Source organism: Vidua chalybeata, chromosome 7 (genome assembly GCF_026979565.1).
Source record: "Vidua chalybeata isolate OUT-0048 chromosome 7, bVidCha1 merged haplotype, whole genome shotgun sequence".
NCBI classification, from domain to species: domain Eukaryota; kingdom Metazoa; phylum Chordata; class Aves; order Passeriformes; family Viduidae; genus Vidua; species Vidua chalybeata.
The window spans coordinates 31,235,917-31,252,149 of record NC_071536.1 but is presented as its reverse complement, the minus strand read 5'-3'; the positions used below and the strand labels follow the sequence as shown (position 1 = coordinate 31,252,149).

General features: G+C 38.4%; 1 protein-coding gene across 2 annotated transcripts in view; it reads left to right on the top strand.

Annotated features, from left to right (window-relative positions):
- Positions 1–16,233, top strand: part of DPP10 (dipeptidyl peptidase like 10) — a 440,873-nt gene that overhangs the window by 306,646 nt on the left and 117,994 nt on the right. For both annotated transcript variants that reach the window (XM_053947934.1, XM_053947933.1), the window contains exon 4: positions 7,169–7,263. In XM_053947934.1, coding sequence (XP_053803909.1) covers positions 7,169–7,263 — 95 coding nt within the window. The remainder of the gene's footprint in view (positions 1–7,168; positions 7,264–16,233) is intronic.

The window sequence follows — 16,233 nt, the reverse complement described above, 5'->3', positions numbered from 1 at the left end:
TACAATACATAGTAGAGGAATATATGGTTTAGTTTTGCTGTGAAAACTGAGCTGACAGCACCTGGATTGCAGGACGTGTCTGGGTGGAGCCCCAGGACAGTGGCTGCAGCTCTATTCAGCTGCATTCTCTGTGGTCACCTGCATTTCAATTTATCTGCCTCTTTGTTGTCTTTGTGAAGTAATTCCCTTGTGTTTCCATCTTTCCAACATGCCTTGAAGTGACTTAGGCAGCAGACAGTGATGTTCTTCTAGCTGAGCTTGTCACGAACATTACGAGCTGTGGCTGCTGGTCACTGTCCTCCTTGCTGCCTCCCACAGCTCTGCAGTGAATGCTTCCTCATCTTTCAAACTCCAGAGGCTTGGCTTTACTGCACTATATATTTCACTTTGTTTTTCTTTTTTTCCTTTTTTTTTTTTTTCCTGTAAATCAATCTCCCAGTGGATTTGTTAATATTCAGGAGCTGTCTGGTCCCTCTGTTCTGTCTGAAGTGGGCATGGGGATAGTGTGATACTGAGGCATGATCCTGTGCCGCTGCATGACAGAGAAGAAATGGATTTCATAAATGAATATTGGCTGTTGAGCAGAGTTGAAGATGTTCATACATCAATATGCTAAACTGGGACCACTGAAAATTGACATGAATTGAGCTTGACTTGCTTTGCAAACCAATGACCAGACTAGGAAAAGAGGAAGTACATTGAGTATGGATGGAAATTTGAATTTTCTTGGTCAGTCCATGCCTGGCCACTTATTCTGAAGTTCAAGAAGGGAGGAAGAGCAGAGCTAATTCGTTTGTGCCTGGCAGGGTGCTACTCTCACTGTGCCACCTCCATTCCTGTAGCTGCTGCACCGAAAGATCTCTGTCTGGTTTTTGGTTTGTTTGCGTTGGGCATAGATGGAAAAAGGAAGGAGGGATCAGAAAGAACAGGAATTGCCTGTGTGTACAACTTTGCAAGCCATTTTGAATAGGAAATCTGTATACTAAAGGATTGTCTGGAGGAGTACATTCCAAGAGTACATTGCATTATAAAACTAGTCCAGAATAATTTTTGTCTTGAGAGCATTACTAACAGCCTGACCTTTTAGAAGAGCAGTGGAAATCTTGCTCAGCTGACACGTGACTTTACTAACATATTGCAATTTGGTCTGTATCTCTAATATCTTTGTAAATGACTAATTAGTAAACACTTCATTAGACAAAGAATTGTCTAGCACCCCTCCTTTATTAAATCAGGAAGCATTCTCTATTTTAATTAGCATGACATTTTCTATAATCAATTTGATGAAATGCCATCTGCAGTTCTAATAATACTGTGTACAGCAAAGGCTGATTGACATATGTGTTGACTGCAAGGTACCAACCTTCTTGCATGTTTGCATTTGAAAAAACATAAAATATAAGAGGAGGACTCTGACTTGCTAATGCTGCTGTTTGTGCTGCAAAGCAGAATTTTAGCTAAGCAAACCAAAGCTTAGTAAATATTTTCAGTGGGAAAACAAGCATTAGCAGTCTTCAGGTTAACACTGTCAGCAATTTCAGAAGACTACCCTGAGGCCTCCTTATTCTAGACACCATGGAACAGATTTTTAGCATTGCCTGAATTATTTCCTTCTCTTTCCTTCACTTTTTAGAATCTACTTGCTCTCTCAAGACTGTTTGATAAATTGCCTTAATACTCAATGGTTTCTATGCACAGAACTGCCTGAGTGCTGATCTTTGGACAATTAGCTTAGGCTAAGATTTACAGTGCTCTGTGCAAATAACCAGCAATTAGCAGTCTGTGTACCTTCTTTATAAATCAGTTGTTTTTTTTTTTTGTCAAATTATTCAATATCAGTATTAGTAAATTCTAAACCACTTTTAAGCCAGGTTCTAGCAAGCTGGTTTTGGCCTGTATCCATTCAAAATGATTGATCCATACAAGCTTCTCTCAGAGTTCCCATTAAATAAGCCATATTATCAACAAGTAATAAAAATCTAGCAAATATTTCACCAAACTTTTGTTTGGTAAAGAAAATGTACAATAACTGTACTGTGAATTTAGTAAAATCGGGTTTTTTTTACATGCAGAGAAGTGCTGTTAATTCTGTTGCTCCTTGTCAGTGCTAGCAACTGCAGAGATTATTCATGTTAATCTCAGTGAACATGATGGCAATGTAGATTTACAGGCTAGGCAGGTTTTAGTTTTATAATAAGAATGGGTTGCCATGATGTCTGTTCGAGGCTAAAGAATAACTCAATGTGTATTTATAGGTCAAAAATCATCACTTAAAACCTCTGAGAATGGAATAGTCTAGGTAGAAATGCAAGTCTTGCCTGGCTTAAATGAAATATGCACAGAGTAGCAGAGGCTCAGATTCAGTAATCTTCTAAGTCCTGTGGCTTTAGTGAGCCTGTGATGGGTCTCTATATTTTCATAAATTCTTATTCATCCAGGACAGGATTCTTGCTTTCATACTTTATCAAGGAAGCCCCACTTGTTCCTGAGGCTGTTGGATCTTTCCAAGTACAACACAGATGACTTTTAGTACTTGGTTGACTGATCATGTTTTATATCTCTATTGGTCTGCAATCTCTTGTAGAATATCCCAGATTTAGAGACCTGCGGAAATGACACAACATTTCACACCCCCTTTGCTCATTCACGTGGAGGACACAACTCCCTCCCCTTGACTTGCTGCTGAATTATGCAGATAGCACCTGTGTCAACATGTTAACTCTTGGAGTTAACATGTTGGAGACTCTTGGAGACTCTTAGAGTTACCCCATGACAGAAAAAGAATAAATGTGATTAGCAGCCTGGAGCTTTTTGTGTCACATACAGGTCTAAAGATGAAAATACCACCAATAAAAAAGGAAGACTTCCAACTAATAAAAGTTGGATCAATATTGATGTGAAAGTGAATAGAACACTGGACTAAAATTCAAGAGGTTTGAAAGTATGTGGTAGTGTGTCCTTTTAATTCAGTCTGTGTCATTTAAATAACAAGATGAGTTGCTTAGTTTCAGTGACATGTGAAACTAGAATTTATACTCTTCAAATAAACCTCCACCATTCAGTGTCCTGCTGTCACAAAGACAAATCATTAAAGGCCATGTAGACCCTGGCCCAAATTCTTGCACCAGAACAATTCAGGGATTGATTTGCAGTGATGGGGATGTATTTAAGGCTGGAAGTTACTCCATTTTTGTCCTAAACAATACAGGATTTTTCATTAAAATTTACAAGGGTCTGGATCTTATTTTTTTGTTTTTTTGGATTCATGTGAACATAACATGTGTAACTGTGAGTGCTACAAAGGAATTCTGTAGCATTTAGGATGTGGTAGTGTGTTGTCAATTCAATAAATGGAGGTAAAGAAATTATTGCAGAATTGATGGGGGTCAAGCTGCTTGTCAAATAGGAAAAGTTTTGCATTGATTTCTTTTCATTTTATGATAGTTTGCCTGTACTTTGATATTCCCTGGAACAATTTATATTACCCCAGACACAGTATAGAGCTGCATTTCCTGCCAGCTCATACCCTGATCTTAAACAAAACCCTTAGCAGTGTTGAATCTAAACCAGAAACAATAGTCTTAGTGAAGCTATTTATAAGAAATACTGCTTTTATTTTAAAAACTACTTGAGACTATCATGGTGCTGTATTTATGTAATAGTGCTGTCACTGAGGGCTATATTTTTATATACATCCAAACTGTGATTTCAAATGTGGATTAATCATTTCAGCAGAATGTATATTCCATGTTCTTTGCCTAGAGATAGGGCAGATAATGAAAATATTTACTTTTAAAAAGATACAATAGCATAAGAATTTGGACATTGAGCCTCTCAGTGATAAATTACTGTTGGTTCTGCAGCTAGTACCATTCTATAACAGCATGTTGCTGACTAAGGTGAATTTATTCTGCTGTGACAGTCCCAGAATTTTGTTTGAGTTTGTTTTCATGTAATATTTTATTTAATGTTGCATTCTTTGTGAAAGCCAAATAAGTTGTAGAGAACCTGTTGAGCATCAAGTTGTCCTGCAGGGGTGTGTGTCCACTGGGCAGCCTCCTTCTCAGTCAGCCTTAGAAATAAGGTCAAAATCAAGATGGAATCAATTCTTTCCAAAGATAGTTGTGTATAATAACCCTGTCTTCCTCTTTATTTTTTTCAGTGATACTGTTATTAATCCTCCTAATGTGTTTCCCATTAATTCTGTTTAATGTAAGCTTTGGATGTCATAAAATAAATTCAGTACCTTGGATGAAAACCCAATACACAGTTTCAGCAGAGTTGCCTCTATCAAATACAACACTCTCAAATTTTTTTAACAAGATCTATGTTCTGTAAAGTGCTGTTAGGTGTTAATTATATTGCCAGCCATTATTTTTGTGGGAAGAATCCTGGATTTATAGTGCCATTATTTTCTTTGGTACTGATGTCATGATTACTTACATACAGACCCTTGGTTGTCTGTCTTCATGTTTTAGTAAAACAGAATAAATTAATCAGTTATTCAATGCTCTGGAGTTTCCAAACTTTTCAGAAATTTGAAAACTATTATAATCAGGAAATTTTCAATCAGTTGTTTTCAAGATTGTTTTTGTGTGCATCATCCAGGGCTGGTGACTCAATAACACATCTTCTTTACAGAGGCTTCCTCACATTCTCCTTTGCTTAAGACTGGATGTTTTTTACTCTGGTGATGTCCTCAGATCAATAATATGGCTCCTCAGGGCTGCAATTTGTGCCTAGCTGAGAGCTTTTCACATGATACTACTGTTTGTTTCAAATTAAATGAGAATTTCTTTGAATTAAGGGCTCTACTTGTCTGAATGTCTTTGTGAAGTGTCAGAGGTCCCTGAACCTTCTTGTGGTGAAGGCACCAAGATAATAAACAAAAAAAAAAATCCATCAGCTGTGCAAATGGATGAGGCTAAGGACTAGGTAGTGTTTTCTTTTGTAGAATTTCTGACTCTAGGTAACAAAATTAAAAAAAAAAAAAGTATGTTTATGGCTCTTAGTGAACATTTGAGATATCAGTGAAAAAAATCATTGTCCTGTGGTGTGACCATTAACTATCACATTATCCAGCCTGAAAAACTATTGATTGGAATGGGACTTCCATATTCATTACTATGATTACTTTTGAAGACTGTTATGCTCTGTGTTTACATGGGATTTTGGTAATAATCTTTTACCTGCAAACCACCATACATTTTGCAAACATTCATTTGATTTATGCCCTTCAGGAGGTAACTACTGAATCTGAGTTCAAAGAGAGGTATAATTACTGCCCAGTAAAGCCTGGCTTTTCAAGAGGTGTGACTCAGTTTTCTCTTCTGATTGATTGAGTAAATTTTCTTCTAACTCTAGAAGAAAGGCCTTAATTTACGTCTCACAGTATTTGCCATTCCAAATGTTGTTTCACACCTTGTGAAGGACTTGCAAGAAGAACCTTAGGACTGTGTATTTTATTTGTGATCCTCTTAGGAATTTTAAGGGAAAGTTCTTTTTCTGAGTGAATTTGTTTTGGTAGGATTAGTTAATGAGGCACAATGCTATAAATCCTGTTGGCAGATAACATGTAGGAGACTAGATAAATGAGAAGGAGTAACATTCTGTACTCATTTGGATTTTAGCACATTAGTGTCACCTGTGGGGTCAAAATGCATGGTTTGGAGCACTTCTGTTCAGTGTCTCTGGGTTATTTATGCCATTTCTCACAATATGCTTCACCCATAACTAGGGACAGCTCTTTAGCCAGACAGCTTCATTTTTTTCTATAATACTCAGCATAGTGATCCAGTGTCATTGGAGATTTCCAGTGCTGGGGTTCCTAAAAGAATGCATGCAAAACAGCCTAAAGGAAGCTGCAGAAACGACCATGTTCTGTAATTGGTAACCTGAAACCAAATAACTGTCTATGAAATGCTGTTAAATTAAATATTTGAAATATTTTCTCTTTAAAAGGAGCTGCTGCTAATGCCACAGTTCACAATCTGATTTGCCTTCCTAAACAGCAGCTCTAATAATACTGTCCTAAACTCCTTCAATCCCACCCCCTTCCCAGCCACGGTCCTAAAATAGCTTAGTAAGCTCTTCAAATGAGGCTTCATTAATTTTGCAGAACATACCAGAGGACATTCACTAGTTCTGGATATCTCGAGTTCCTGTGGAGTCAATTAAAATAGAGCTACATTTTTCTGAATAAGCAAAGTATTTTTTTTTTATGATAGCATAACCTTTTTCTCCAGTCATGTTTACTTCCCACTTCATAAAATTCAGGGATTTGTAATGAATTTCTCAGACATTACTGAGGATCAGGGAAGTTCTTTTGTGTTTCCTTTAGGCTTAATTTAGAACTTTTCTTATGCTTTTTACATTGTTATAATAAAATTGTTTCATTTAATTAAGTGTAAATCTCTTTCATGGGTTTTAAATAATCTGAGAGAATCAGCACTCTATTCAATCTTGTAACAAATAGTGGAAAATTTAGAATTTTTTTTAACTCAAGGCTGATGTAGTAATTATGTATTTTTTGGTGATTTTGCAGGTTTTTATACAAGCAAATACAAAGTATTTTCCATAGAAATCCCAATTAATTTCAGATTTCTTTTTTTTTTCTTGAGGTGTGTCAGATTCTTTTTCTCACAAGAAATGATAAATTGAGTGAGTGGAAAAAAGAAAAAGTTGCAACAGTTCATCCCACAGTGTTTTAAATGTTTTGCAGGTGGACCTACTTAGTTTTAACCTTCCTTTGCTAACATTCAGTTCACAAGAAAATTCAGTATTCTGTGGCTCAGCTTGAGTCACACAGAATATGGACTGTCTTAAAACAGTCATAACTTTGTCCATCCAGTCACCAGAAATGCAGACCAGTCCAGAAGTTTTGCTCGAATCACTTCTAAGGAGATGTGAATATAATGTTTAACAAAATACTTTGGTTTTTTTGCAAAACTTTACTTTGCTGTCTGGCCAAAACATAGATGTATTGAATGAGGGGAGCATGCTATAGGGCATAAACTGGTAATTTTGAAGCTCATGAGGCAAATCAACAAAACTTCTCTCTTGTTTGTGTGTAGCAATAAGGATGCTCTAATTAATTTAACATGCTGGTTCTCTCTACAGATTAAATTCTCAGTGTGTTTGCTAACTGCTTATTTTTTTGTCATTGCAGATACAGCAGTGGTGTATAAAACCAGGAACGGACATGTTGTTGAACTGAATGTAGAAACAAATACAACTACATTATTACTGGAAAACACAACTTTTGTAAGTAATATATATTATCTGCTTCTCTCTCAGTGAAAGTCTGCTAACATTTTTTTCTTGCTACAGGATGGAGAGGGTACAGTATTTAAAAGTTAGAGGAGATATGTTCATAACCTAGACTATACTGCATATAAATTAAAAATATAATCCATTCCTCTGTCGGTGAATGATTTCTGAATGAAGTTATTTGTTGTTTCACATGTAAATAACCAAGATGTTGGAGGATATTCTGTTGGTTGTGCTTTGTTCAGACCATCTGAAGGATGGATTGTGCTTGGCATATGTGCTGGGGAATCTACCTGATGTCTATCAGAAAAAAATATTTCATAAAAGGTGGGAATGCTACTTAAATGTTGAGAGTGTCTCACTACTAGAAAAGGGGGAAATTGTTCAAGATTCATAGGAATATTTTCCTTAAGGGAAATAAATATGCCAAGAAAAATGTCATGTTAATCTCTGGTTTAGTTGTTTCTCTGTGCTTTAATGGCAGACTAGATGATTGGGTATTATTCCTCTTGACCAGTAAAGGGTCAAGAATGGTTTCTGACTAGCAGTAATTGCTAAGAAGTACTTTAATACTTTACTCTGCATTTTCTTCTGCTTTGCTTGGCACTGTTATTTTCAGGGATACCACTTACATTCCACCCTGTAATTCTCGTTTATCAGGGTTTTGCAGCATAATTGTGTGGCTTGTCAATCTTTCCTCATAAATACTCCATGCAGACCACTGGCTGTTATTGTTAATCCCTGTACTTTTAATTTAATAAAATCTTTTACACCTGCAGACTCAAAAGGATGATTCATTTTCATCAGCGCTCTTTGGCAAAGGCTGATTTTATTCCTGGTCTGTTCCTGGCCTTTGCTGATAGAGATTCCTCTTTTCAAAGCATAAAGCATAAAGCATAGAACCTTTACTTCTAACTCCTCAAAACAGAAAGAGGAGAGTAGAACTTCAGGAGAAAGAATTTGATGCTGATTTCCTAGGTCAGTGTAAAGGTGGAGGAGGATGGAGGAGAGAATTATATTTTAATGAGGAGGTGTGTGGGTGTGTGTGTGTGACTCCCTTTCTGTGAGCTGGGATGTGCCTCAGGGTACCTCTTAGCCCAAAAAAGTCTGTCAGACACAATTGTAAGTGGGTGGTGATGCCTTGTGAAGGCTGACCTAGAACAGAGAGTAGAAGGAGTTACAGAATAAAGTAGGGATTTATTAGGAAGCCTCAACAGGCAGCACAAGACCTTGGGCAGCACAAGAGCCCAGCCAGGGCTACACCCACGGTGAACACAAAATGGTCACAAAATGGATGACTGGTCACAAGGTCTCACAATTTTGTAAGTTCTGGTTCATTTGCATATTGGAGTTAATTGTCAAATTACAGCTTTAGCCTATGAAGTCCCATCTCTCTTCAGTCCATGCTGTTTATGCTCTTGGACCTGAGATCTGGATCATTTGTCCTTGGTCCCCAGCTAGAGAAGGAATTGTTTTGTCTCCCTACTCTGTGAAGAGAGCTCACCATCCCCTCATATGACACTCAGAACTACACATTAAAGCAGCACAGACTCTGAAAAATATAAAACCTGAAATCTGAGGCATCAGTGGAAGGGTGAATTTCTGTAAATACAAACCCTCAAGTATTAGGAAGCACTTTCCCTGTTAGCCATTTATTGAAGTGTGTAAGCCCTTCCTGGCCAGCTAGGCCTGTGCCAGGCCTCTGTGGTGCCTTCAGGGCATGACCTGAGCACGAGCAGCTGCTGGGGCATCCCCGGCTGCAGGACTGACTTTAATGCCGAGGCTTGAGTCTCTCCCAGAGGAATCCATGCACTTCTGGCTGGAAGTGTCTGGCCTGTGCTCTGGAGTGTGGTGCCAGCATGACAGGCTGTTCAGGCCATTACGCCACCCAGCCTTGCCAGCTGATGATGGCTTGGGAAGGACAGGCTGCTGCACACCGTGGGTATCACCTCTTTTGTAAAGTTGTTCTTCTCTGGGCTTTTTATGGAACTGATTTTTCCTCAATTCACACAAACCTAGTGAGCTCTAGACACTACATATCTACTATTAATCAGAAGTGTGGGAAACTGATCCAAAATATGCAATATTCAAGAAACCATCTAGTAATTAAGGGTGAAGAAAATAAAAACCTAAGTGTATCTTTTTTTTTCTGTAGAGCTCCTCTCTTTACACAGCCAAAAGCTGAGAGTGTTGTACTTAAAAATAGTCAATTCCAGCAATTAGTATTCATATGGAGGAAGTATAATAAAAAGCTGAAAACAGAGCAGAAGGCCCAGCAAATTTGTTGGTGTATGTTTGGAAGAGAACAGGGGGAAATGTTCTGTGCTGTCTGACTTGGTGGCCAACAATCCTAACAGGATAACATTACTGAGTCAGGCTGAAATCAAAAGCTGTCCTGTTCTTCTGAGCTCGACTGTCCCCAGATTTGCACTGCTAAATGTAATCTTCTAAAGTTAGACACCTGGATCATTAATCAAACATTTTCCTCGCTCACTGTCACATCTGCTTAATCATCAGTGCATAATTAGAATGGTGGTGGTTTAATGACTCTGCAGAGATGTTTTGGATTAATAAAAAATACAGCAGAGATCCAACATAGGCAGTGGCAATGCAAGTTCCTTCATTCTTCCCTATCAAAGGGTTTTAGTCATGGAAGAATCACCTTTTGATGGGAGTTATTAGTCTGATTTCAGTCTGCATTTGCTTTCCTGTTTGCCTTTGCTCAAGCAGCCAGAGAAACGGCAGGGTTTTCTTAGTAATGTTGATAATTGTCCATGGAAAATTGAACTGCTGTGATAAACTCCTTGTGCAGAGGAAAGGGGCAAGTAATGACTCTTTGTTACCCCTGATTGGACTGTGTTTGAATCAGCAGCTCAGAGGAGATTTTCTTTTTTTCCCTCATTACTCAGCCCCTGAAGCAATCTTCCACTGGGCACAGATCACTGGCTCTTCTTTTGCATCCTAGAGACTGCCACTCCTGCAAAGTATACGTCTTTTATCCTTCTTTGTGTTGCTTATTGTGTAGAAGCCAGATATCCCTAATGATAATCTGCTGTGCTCACTAAGTAGGTGTATCATCAAAAAAGCAGGCTGCAGTTTTTAAAAAAACCCTAGGTTAACATATATGAAGATAACCAAATCCCCAGCCTATAGAAGTACCATTAATAATAGTCATGCACCTGGAAAGAAAAAAGGCTGGTGCTTTGTCATTCTAGGATGCCCACTTCTCTTACACAGGGGAAATATCTATCCCAAGTTCTTGAATTAAAGTACTTTTTTCCAGTGTAATCAGGTTTTATTTAGAAGTAGAAGAAATTCTTGCATTTCATTTGTCCTTCTGGAACGGAATCTTTTTTTGTACTCAATTAGTAAAACAGAATGGCCTTTATATATTAAACTATCAGCAAAGCAATATTATGGGTAACAAATACAGTGCCATAAGTAAAAAGGATAAGTTGCAAAGCACAAAGAATATTTGTTAACATCTCTGGGTGTTTTCTAATACACATTTTCCTCTGACTGTATCCATGTAGCCCCTCCTGTTTCAGCTGTCTAATAAACAGCTAATATCCTTAGCCAGCAGCATATAAATGTTCACAGCTGGAGGCTGGACCAGTCTCCTGTTAAGAGGAGCCAGAAAAAGCTCTAGACATTAATCACTGTGTGGCATCCTGGTGTTTGAGATGCTGCCTCGATACATGATTACAATATGTTCTCTATCATCTGGCTGGGCTGCCTATCACTGTGATCCTAAGTGACAACCTACCAGCTTTTCAGCATTTGTCAATACTTTATTGCGCTTTACACTTCCAAAATCAGTGGCATTATGCCACATTTAGCTAAGAAGTTTCAGTCTTTAGCAAGCATTTTATTGAATGCTTTTGCCATCAGCTGTTCCTTAAGGTCAGTAAAAGCAGGTTATCAGTTCAAACACAGCCCAGCCACAAGCTGGAGAGGAGAGCATGGAGGATCACATGGATTGTTTAGCTCAGGGAAAGTTGTCAATCTGGTTCCTCTTTCTAGCTCAGCCTCTCAAGTCTGTTCTACTACCCTTAAACACAAAACAAAATGGAAAAAGCAAGCATGGAGAGGATAGAAGATGTGTGTAGGGACTATGTGTTCTGTTATGGAACTTTCCAAATGTGTTGAATTCTTTGAAATAAACCTGCAGAAGTTTTGCCTTCATTTCTCCCTCTTAAAAAAGCTGCAATAATTATGGAAGTGGTAAGACTTTTGTTAGCCCTCATTTTCACTGCTTTTGTGGTACATGTATTCAGATACCATGCACGCACCCTAACAAACACTCAGAGTCCTCTGTCAGAAATTAGTCTTATGGGACTCCTCCAGGTTTTGGAGTGTGCATGATGGAATGTATTTTGAATCTGTTGATTTATTTTCACTACCAGGCAATACAAGTGGAATTGTTTTCAGTTTGTGACAACTGTCCAGCTGTACGCTTTGGACTCTTCTAACCCCCAGTAATTCCTGACTTGCTGTGCCCCTTGATTTCTGTGCCTTTCCACAACTCCTTTCAAGCTCAAAGGGAAACTACATCGTGGTGCACAGCAAACAATTATTGCTGAGTTTCAAACCTGTTGTGTTGCTGTGTTACTGTGGCCCATCTTTTACACAAAGGTGGAGAGGGAAGGACCTTGCTGCCTTCTATTGGTGTCAGAAGGTGACAGAGCAGGAGCAGTCTTGGCTCAGGGTCCGTGGTCAGGCTGTGGCAGCCCAGCTGTGGGAGCCCTGTGAAGGCCTTGCAGCCAAAAGCAGAGAATGAGAGCTTCAGTCCGAGCAGAGCTTTTGGCAGGGACTCTTTTGTGGTGTTTTACAGAGCGTTGTTCATAAACAGCCCTACTTGTTCTCTTCCTTTGGATACTTTTTTTGGTTTGTTTTGTGTTCCCCACCACCACACCACCTTCCTCTTTTGACATGAAACTCAGTGCAGCATCATAATGCAATTACAGTTCCTTTGTTGATTAATGTAGATTTAATTGCAAGAGTAGATTACATGCTTGTATTTTAAGAACCTTGCATAAGAGATTAATGAAAGGGTGAATAATAATAAATACATTAAATAACATTATATAAGCACATAAATATTAATAGTTGTTGCAACACTAGACATTTTAATGACCCAGACATGTTGTAAATAGGTGATTATGAGTATTGTAACATTCTCTCTACTCTCCCATGCTCCTCTGAGTGTCCAAAAACCCTCTCAGCACAGCCATTTCAGTAGAGGGGTTTTTATTGATGCAGTGCACCACTGTGCATCAAGGTAGGAAAGCCCGACACGTGGAAGGGTTTGCAGTCACTGTGGTTTGGTGGTGGCCCTTGGTTTTTGTCCAAGTGAAGGAGGTTTCACCATAAAAAATGTGAAACTATCAGGTTACAGAAAGTCTGTGTGGGATTTCTCTAAATACTATTCCTGGTAAGATTGTTCCTTGATATAGTTAAGGGCTAACTATGTCAATTTTCCTGGGAAATGTGAGGGGGAAAAACTTCTGTGATTGACTGGTTAAAGGTTATTGTCTATCAGGGAGGCTGTGGGGCAAGGCTCATGGTTGGTTCATGTCTATTTTTATGTCCTAGAGTTCCGGGTGGGTTTGGAGAATTTGGTTCCTGTATTTGAGAGCATAGAAGTCAGCTGAGATAATGTTTTAAGGCACATTTGTCTTTTAAACTGAGGGTTAACAGTTCCAGCACCTGGCATTGCAGAATTTTTGGGTCTAGATTAAATGCTCAGATGACAGAAGAAGCACCGCATTAAGAAACGTAACCTTGGAAACCCAAACTTTTCATCATTCCAATTATAGCACATTTTTCTAATTACAACCTGTCTTTCTCAGAGGTTGCCTGTTTTCAGTGCTACAAACCTTGCTCTTCTGCTGGGCTCCACTCTCTGCTCTTTCTCATGGTCCATCTTGTCCTTTCAGTCACAGCAGTGGCGGTGAAGGAGAATCCCATTGTTCCCTGGACTGCCAGTGCCTCCCAAGGGAACTGTGACATGCCAAATGCCTTCTCCTCTTGCAGCTCCTGTAATTCCATCCTACCTGACTCCTTTTATGCCATTTGGCCAATGCCTGTCTGATAAGTGGAGCTGGATACCTGTGAATGCTGATGAACTCCCAGCCACTGAGATTCCACTACACCATTAAGTTAAATTTCTGATACAGATGTGCAATAGAGAGATGCATAATTTCCTGGTTGCCACCAAGCTCTAAAGTAATATTCCTGAAGGTCTTAAAATATTTCATTCTGGATAAATAATAATAAAAAAATATAAAGCCTAAATGTGTGTTAAGGGAGCACTAAACAAAAGCTGGAGAAGGAGAATAACAGGAGTGTGGAAGATGAAATTCTGGGGAAAATAGAAGCACAAGAAACTGAAACATCAGGAGGGGTAAAACTAAAGGAAAAAACCTAAACCAGACAAATAAATAAACTCCACAACAGTGAACATTTCTTTAAATCAGTTTTAACTATGATATATTATTTAACTTAAAACCATCCAACTGAAACTATGGAAAAAGAATACTGTAAAGTATATATGTTACAAAAATACTTTTACAACTCTGGGCTAGAGTGTATTACAGTTAACTTCATCTGTTTGCTCTATACCATGTTTTTGAAAGATTATGAATAAGGCACTGATTTAAATGTCATAGTAATTAAAATCCACAAAACCAGTTAACCCAACATTTTATAGTATGTGAAAGATGAAGAGAGTCACCAGTACGTCAGTAGCTCAGAACCAGGGTTTTAAGAAAACAGGAGAAATAAAAAAATCTGATACTAGGGGTCCTTGCTGAGGATGCAGAGCCTAAACCAAGCCTAAATTTTTTCTTAAACACCATCATAACAGGTATTTCTGTTAACAGGAAAACACACATAACGTTGCAAAATTAGAAAGAGAAAGAAATACTGACTTTGGAAATCAAACTTGAGAATATATTGTTCACTGGAATTCTATGTTCCATTTTAATCATCCATATGGAAAGATGGAAAAAGCCAATTCTTCTTTTCCATGCAAGACTACATTTTAGCAATTCTTGAAAGGTGGATGAGAGAAAGAAACTGGAAAGCTGAAGGACAAAAACCTGTTCAGATTCTGTCTTTTTGCCTGGATTTGGCTTTTACTGTTGCAATCTGTGGTGGCAGTGGGACCACTGAGGTCATCACATCATGCATCACTGTCAGGAGAAGAATTAAAACTCTTATCACAGGAGGTATTTCAAAGAAACCTAGAAATACAGTGTTTCATATGGCTAGACCTGATTTTACAGTCAGTGGGAGATTTGGTCGAGTGAGGAATGAAAGATCAGATATAAGGATAATTTATGTCTGAAAAAGTGAAATCATGTCAAAGCAGCAATATAGGAAAGATGGCTGACAGGTGTGTGAATTAAGCAGGGAAGACAGTGCACAAGTGTTAAAAACACCACATTTATTTTGTCTCAGAATTATGCAATAGTGTGGTCTGTAACCAATACAAGGATTACAGCAATTTCTCCAGTCCAAGGGTTCTCTGGTTGCATAGAGCTGATGTTTTTCATAGGGATTTCAACTCTTGATGGGGCTGGGTAGAGGGAAACAAGGAAACTCCCTTCCCTTTTACCTTGTGGTCTGCCTTTGGAAAGGGATTAGGGTGCATGGAGTGCACAGTGTTGGACTGCCCCAGTCCCTAACTAGCTGATACTGAGCAGTGATGCAGAGGGAAGCCAGCCCTGTTTCAGCATTCCTGGACTGTACCTAATTAGGCAGCTCTATTTCTCCCAATTTCAGAGCTTATTTGTCCAAAATTCCATTTCTTAGAGATTAAGCACAGCAAACCCATAGGGTTATAGTCACATGGGGCAGCATTTAGGTCTGTCTTCCTTAATGAAGGCTAAATAACTCCTGACAAAGCAAGAAGCTTGAGAAATTGAGGATATGCAGACCTGTGGAACAACCATCCTCCAGATTTTTAATAACAAGACCTGAGGGTTTTTAATTCCCAGTGTATTTCCAATGTGGTATTTCCCCAACACTTCCTTTTAAACTTAAAAATGTGTTCTCCTGAGAAGAGAATAAACCCTTGCGGTCAGAGTCCTCACAAGGTTCTTTTTAATGAATAAATATATCTAACCCCTGGAGAGATTGGTGCAATAGATGATCTCCCAGAAGTTTGTGTGGCATACATCTCATCTCCTACAGCAGGGACCAAAACTTTCCCTTTAAGCCCTTAACCACCAGCTGGTCTAACCTCCTCAGCCATGGGGTCAGGCAGCTGTTGGTTGATGAAAACCCTTAGACATGTTTGAAGAGGGAAAAAAAACCCAATTCTGTCATTTGTTTTAGTGACTCACAGATCGTGAGTTTATTTGCAGGAGCAATGAGTCAGGTGATTGTTTTAATATTCTGTTTCTAATGTATAAGGGCTTCTTTTGTGCATATAAGTAGGAGTTTCTGAATTAATTGCCAAAATTGTGCTTCTCTTTACCAAAAAAAAAAAAAAAAAAGACCCTTCAAAACCAGAATTTTAAGGAAATTGTAATCACTTTAAGTCACTTAAATCTCTCTGCCATTCTACTAGAATTAAACATCTATTTTTAAGGCTTGATTGTAAATCAGGCTTAAATAAAAGGGCTAATAATGTTTTTATGATAACTTAAAGAAATCAGTTTTGCTATCAGCTTTGGCAATGTGCACATGATTTCTGCGGGTCTAATTTTGAGTTTCTTATTTGTGAGGTAAAAGAAAAAGTATAACACAGCTTTATACTCCTTTTACCAGAATTATGCAATTATGCTAACAAAAAGAAAACTACTTTGCCCAAAACCCATTACCATACAGTTTTTCACATTGAATGTACACCTTGTGTCTGGAGGCAAATAAAATTTTGCAGGTGAGTGCAAGCTGAGTAAACAAGATCAGTGGGATTCAAAAGACTTTAAATCCCAAATCCACAACACTCTGTAA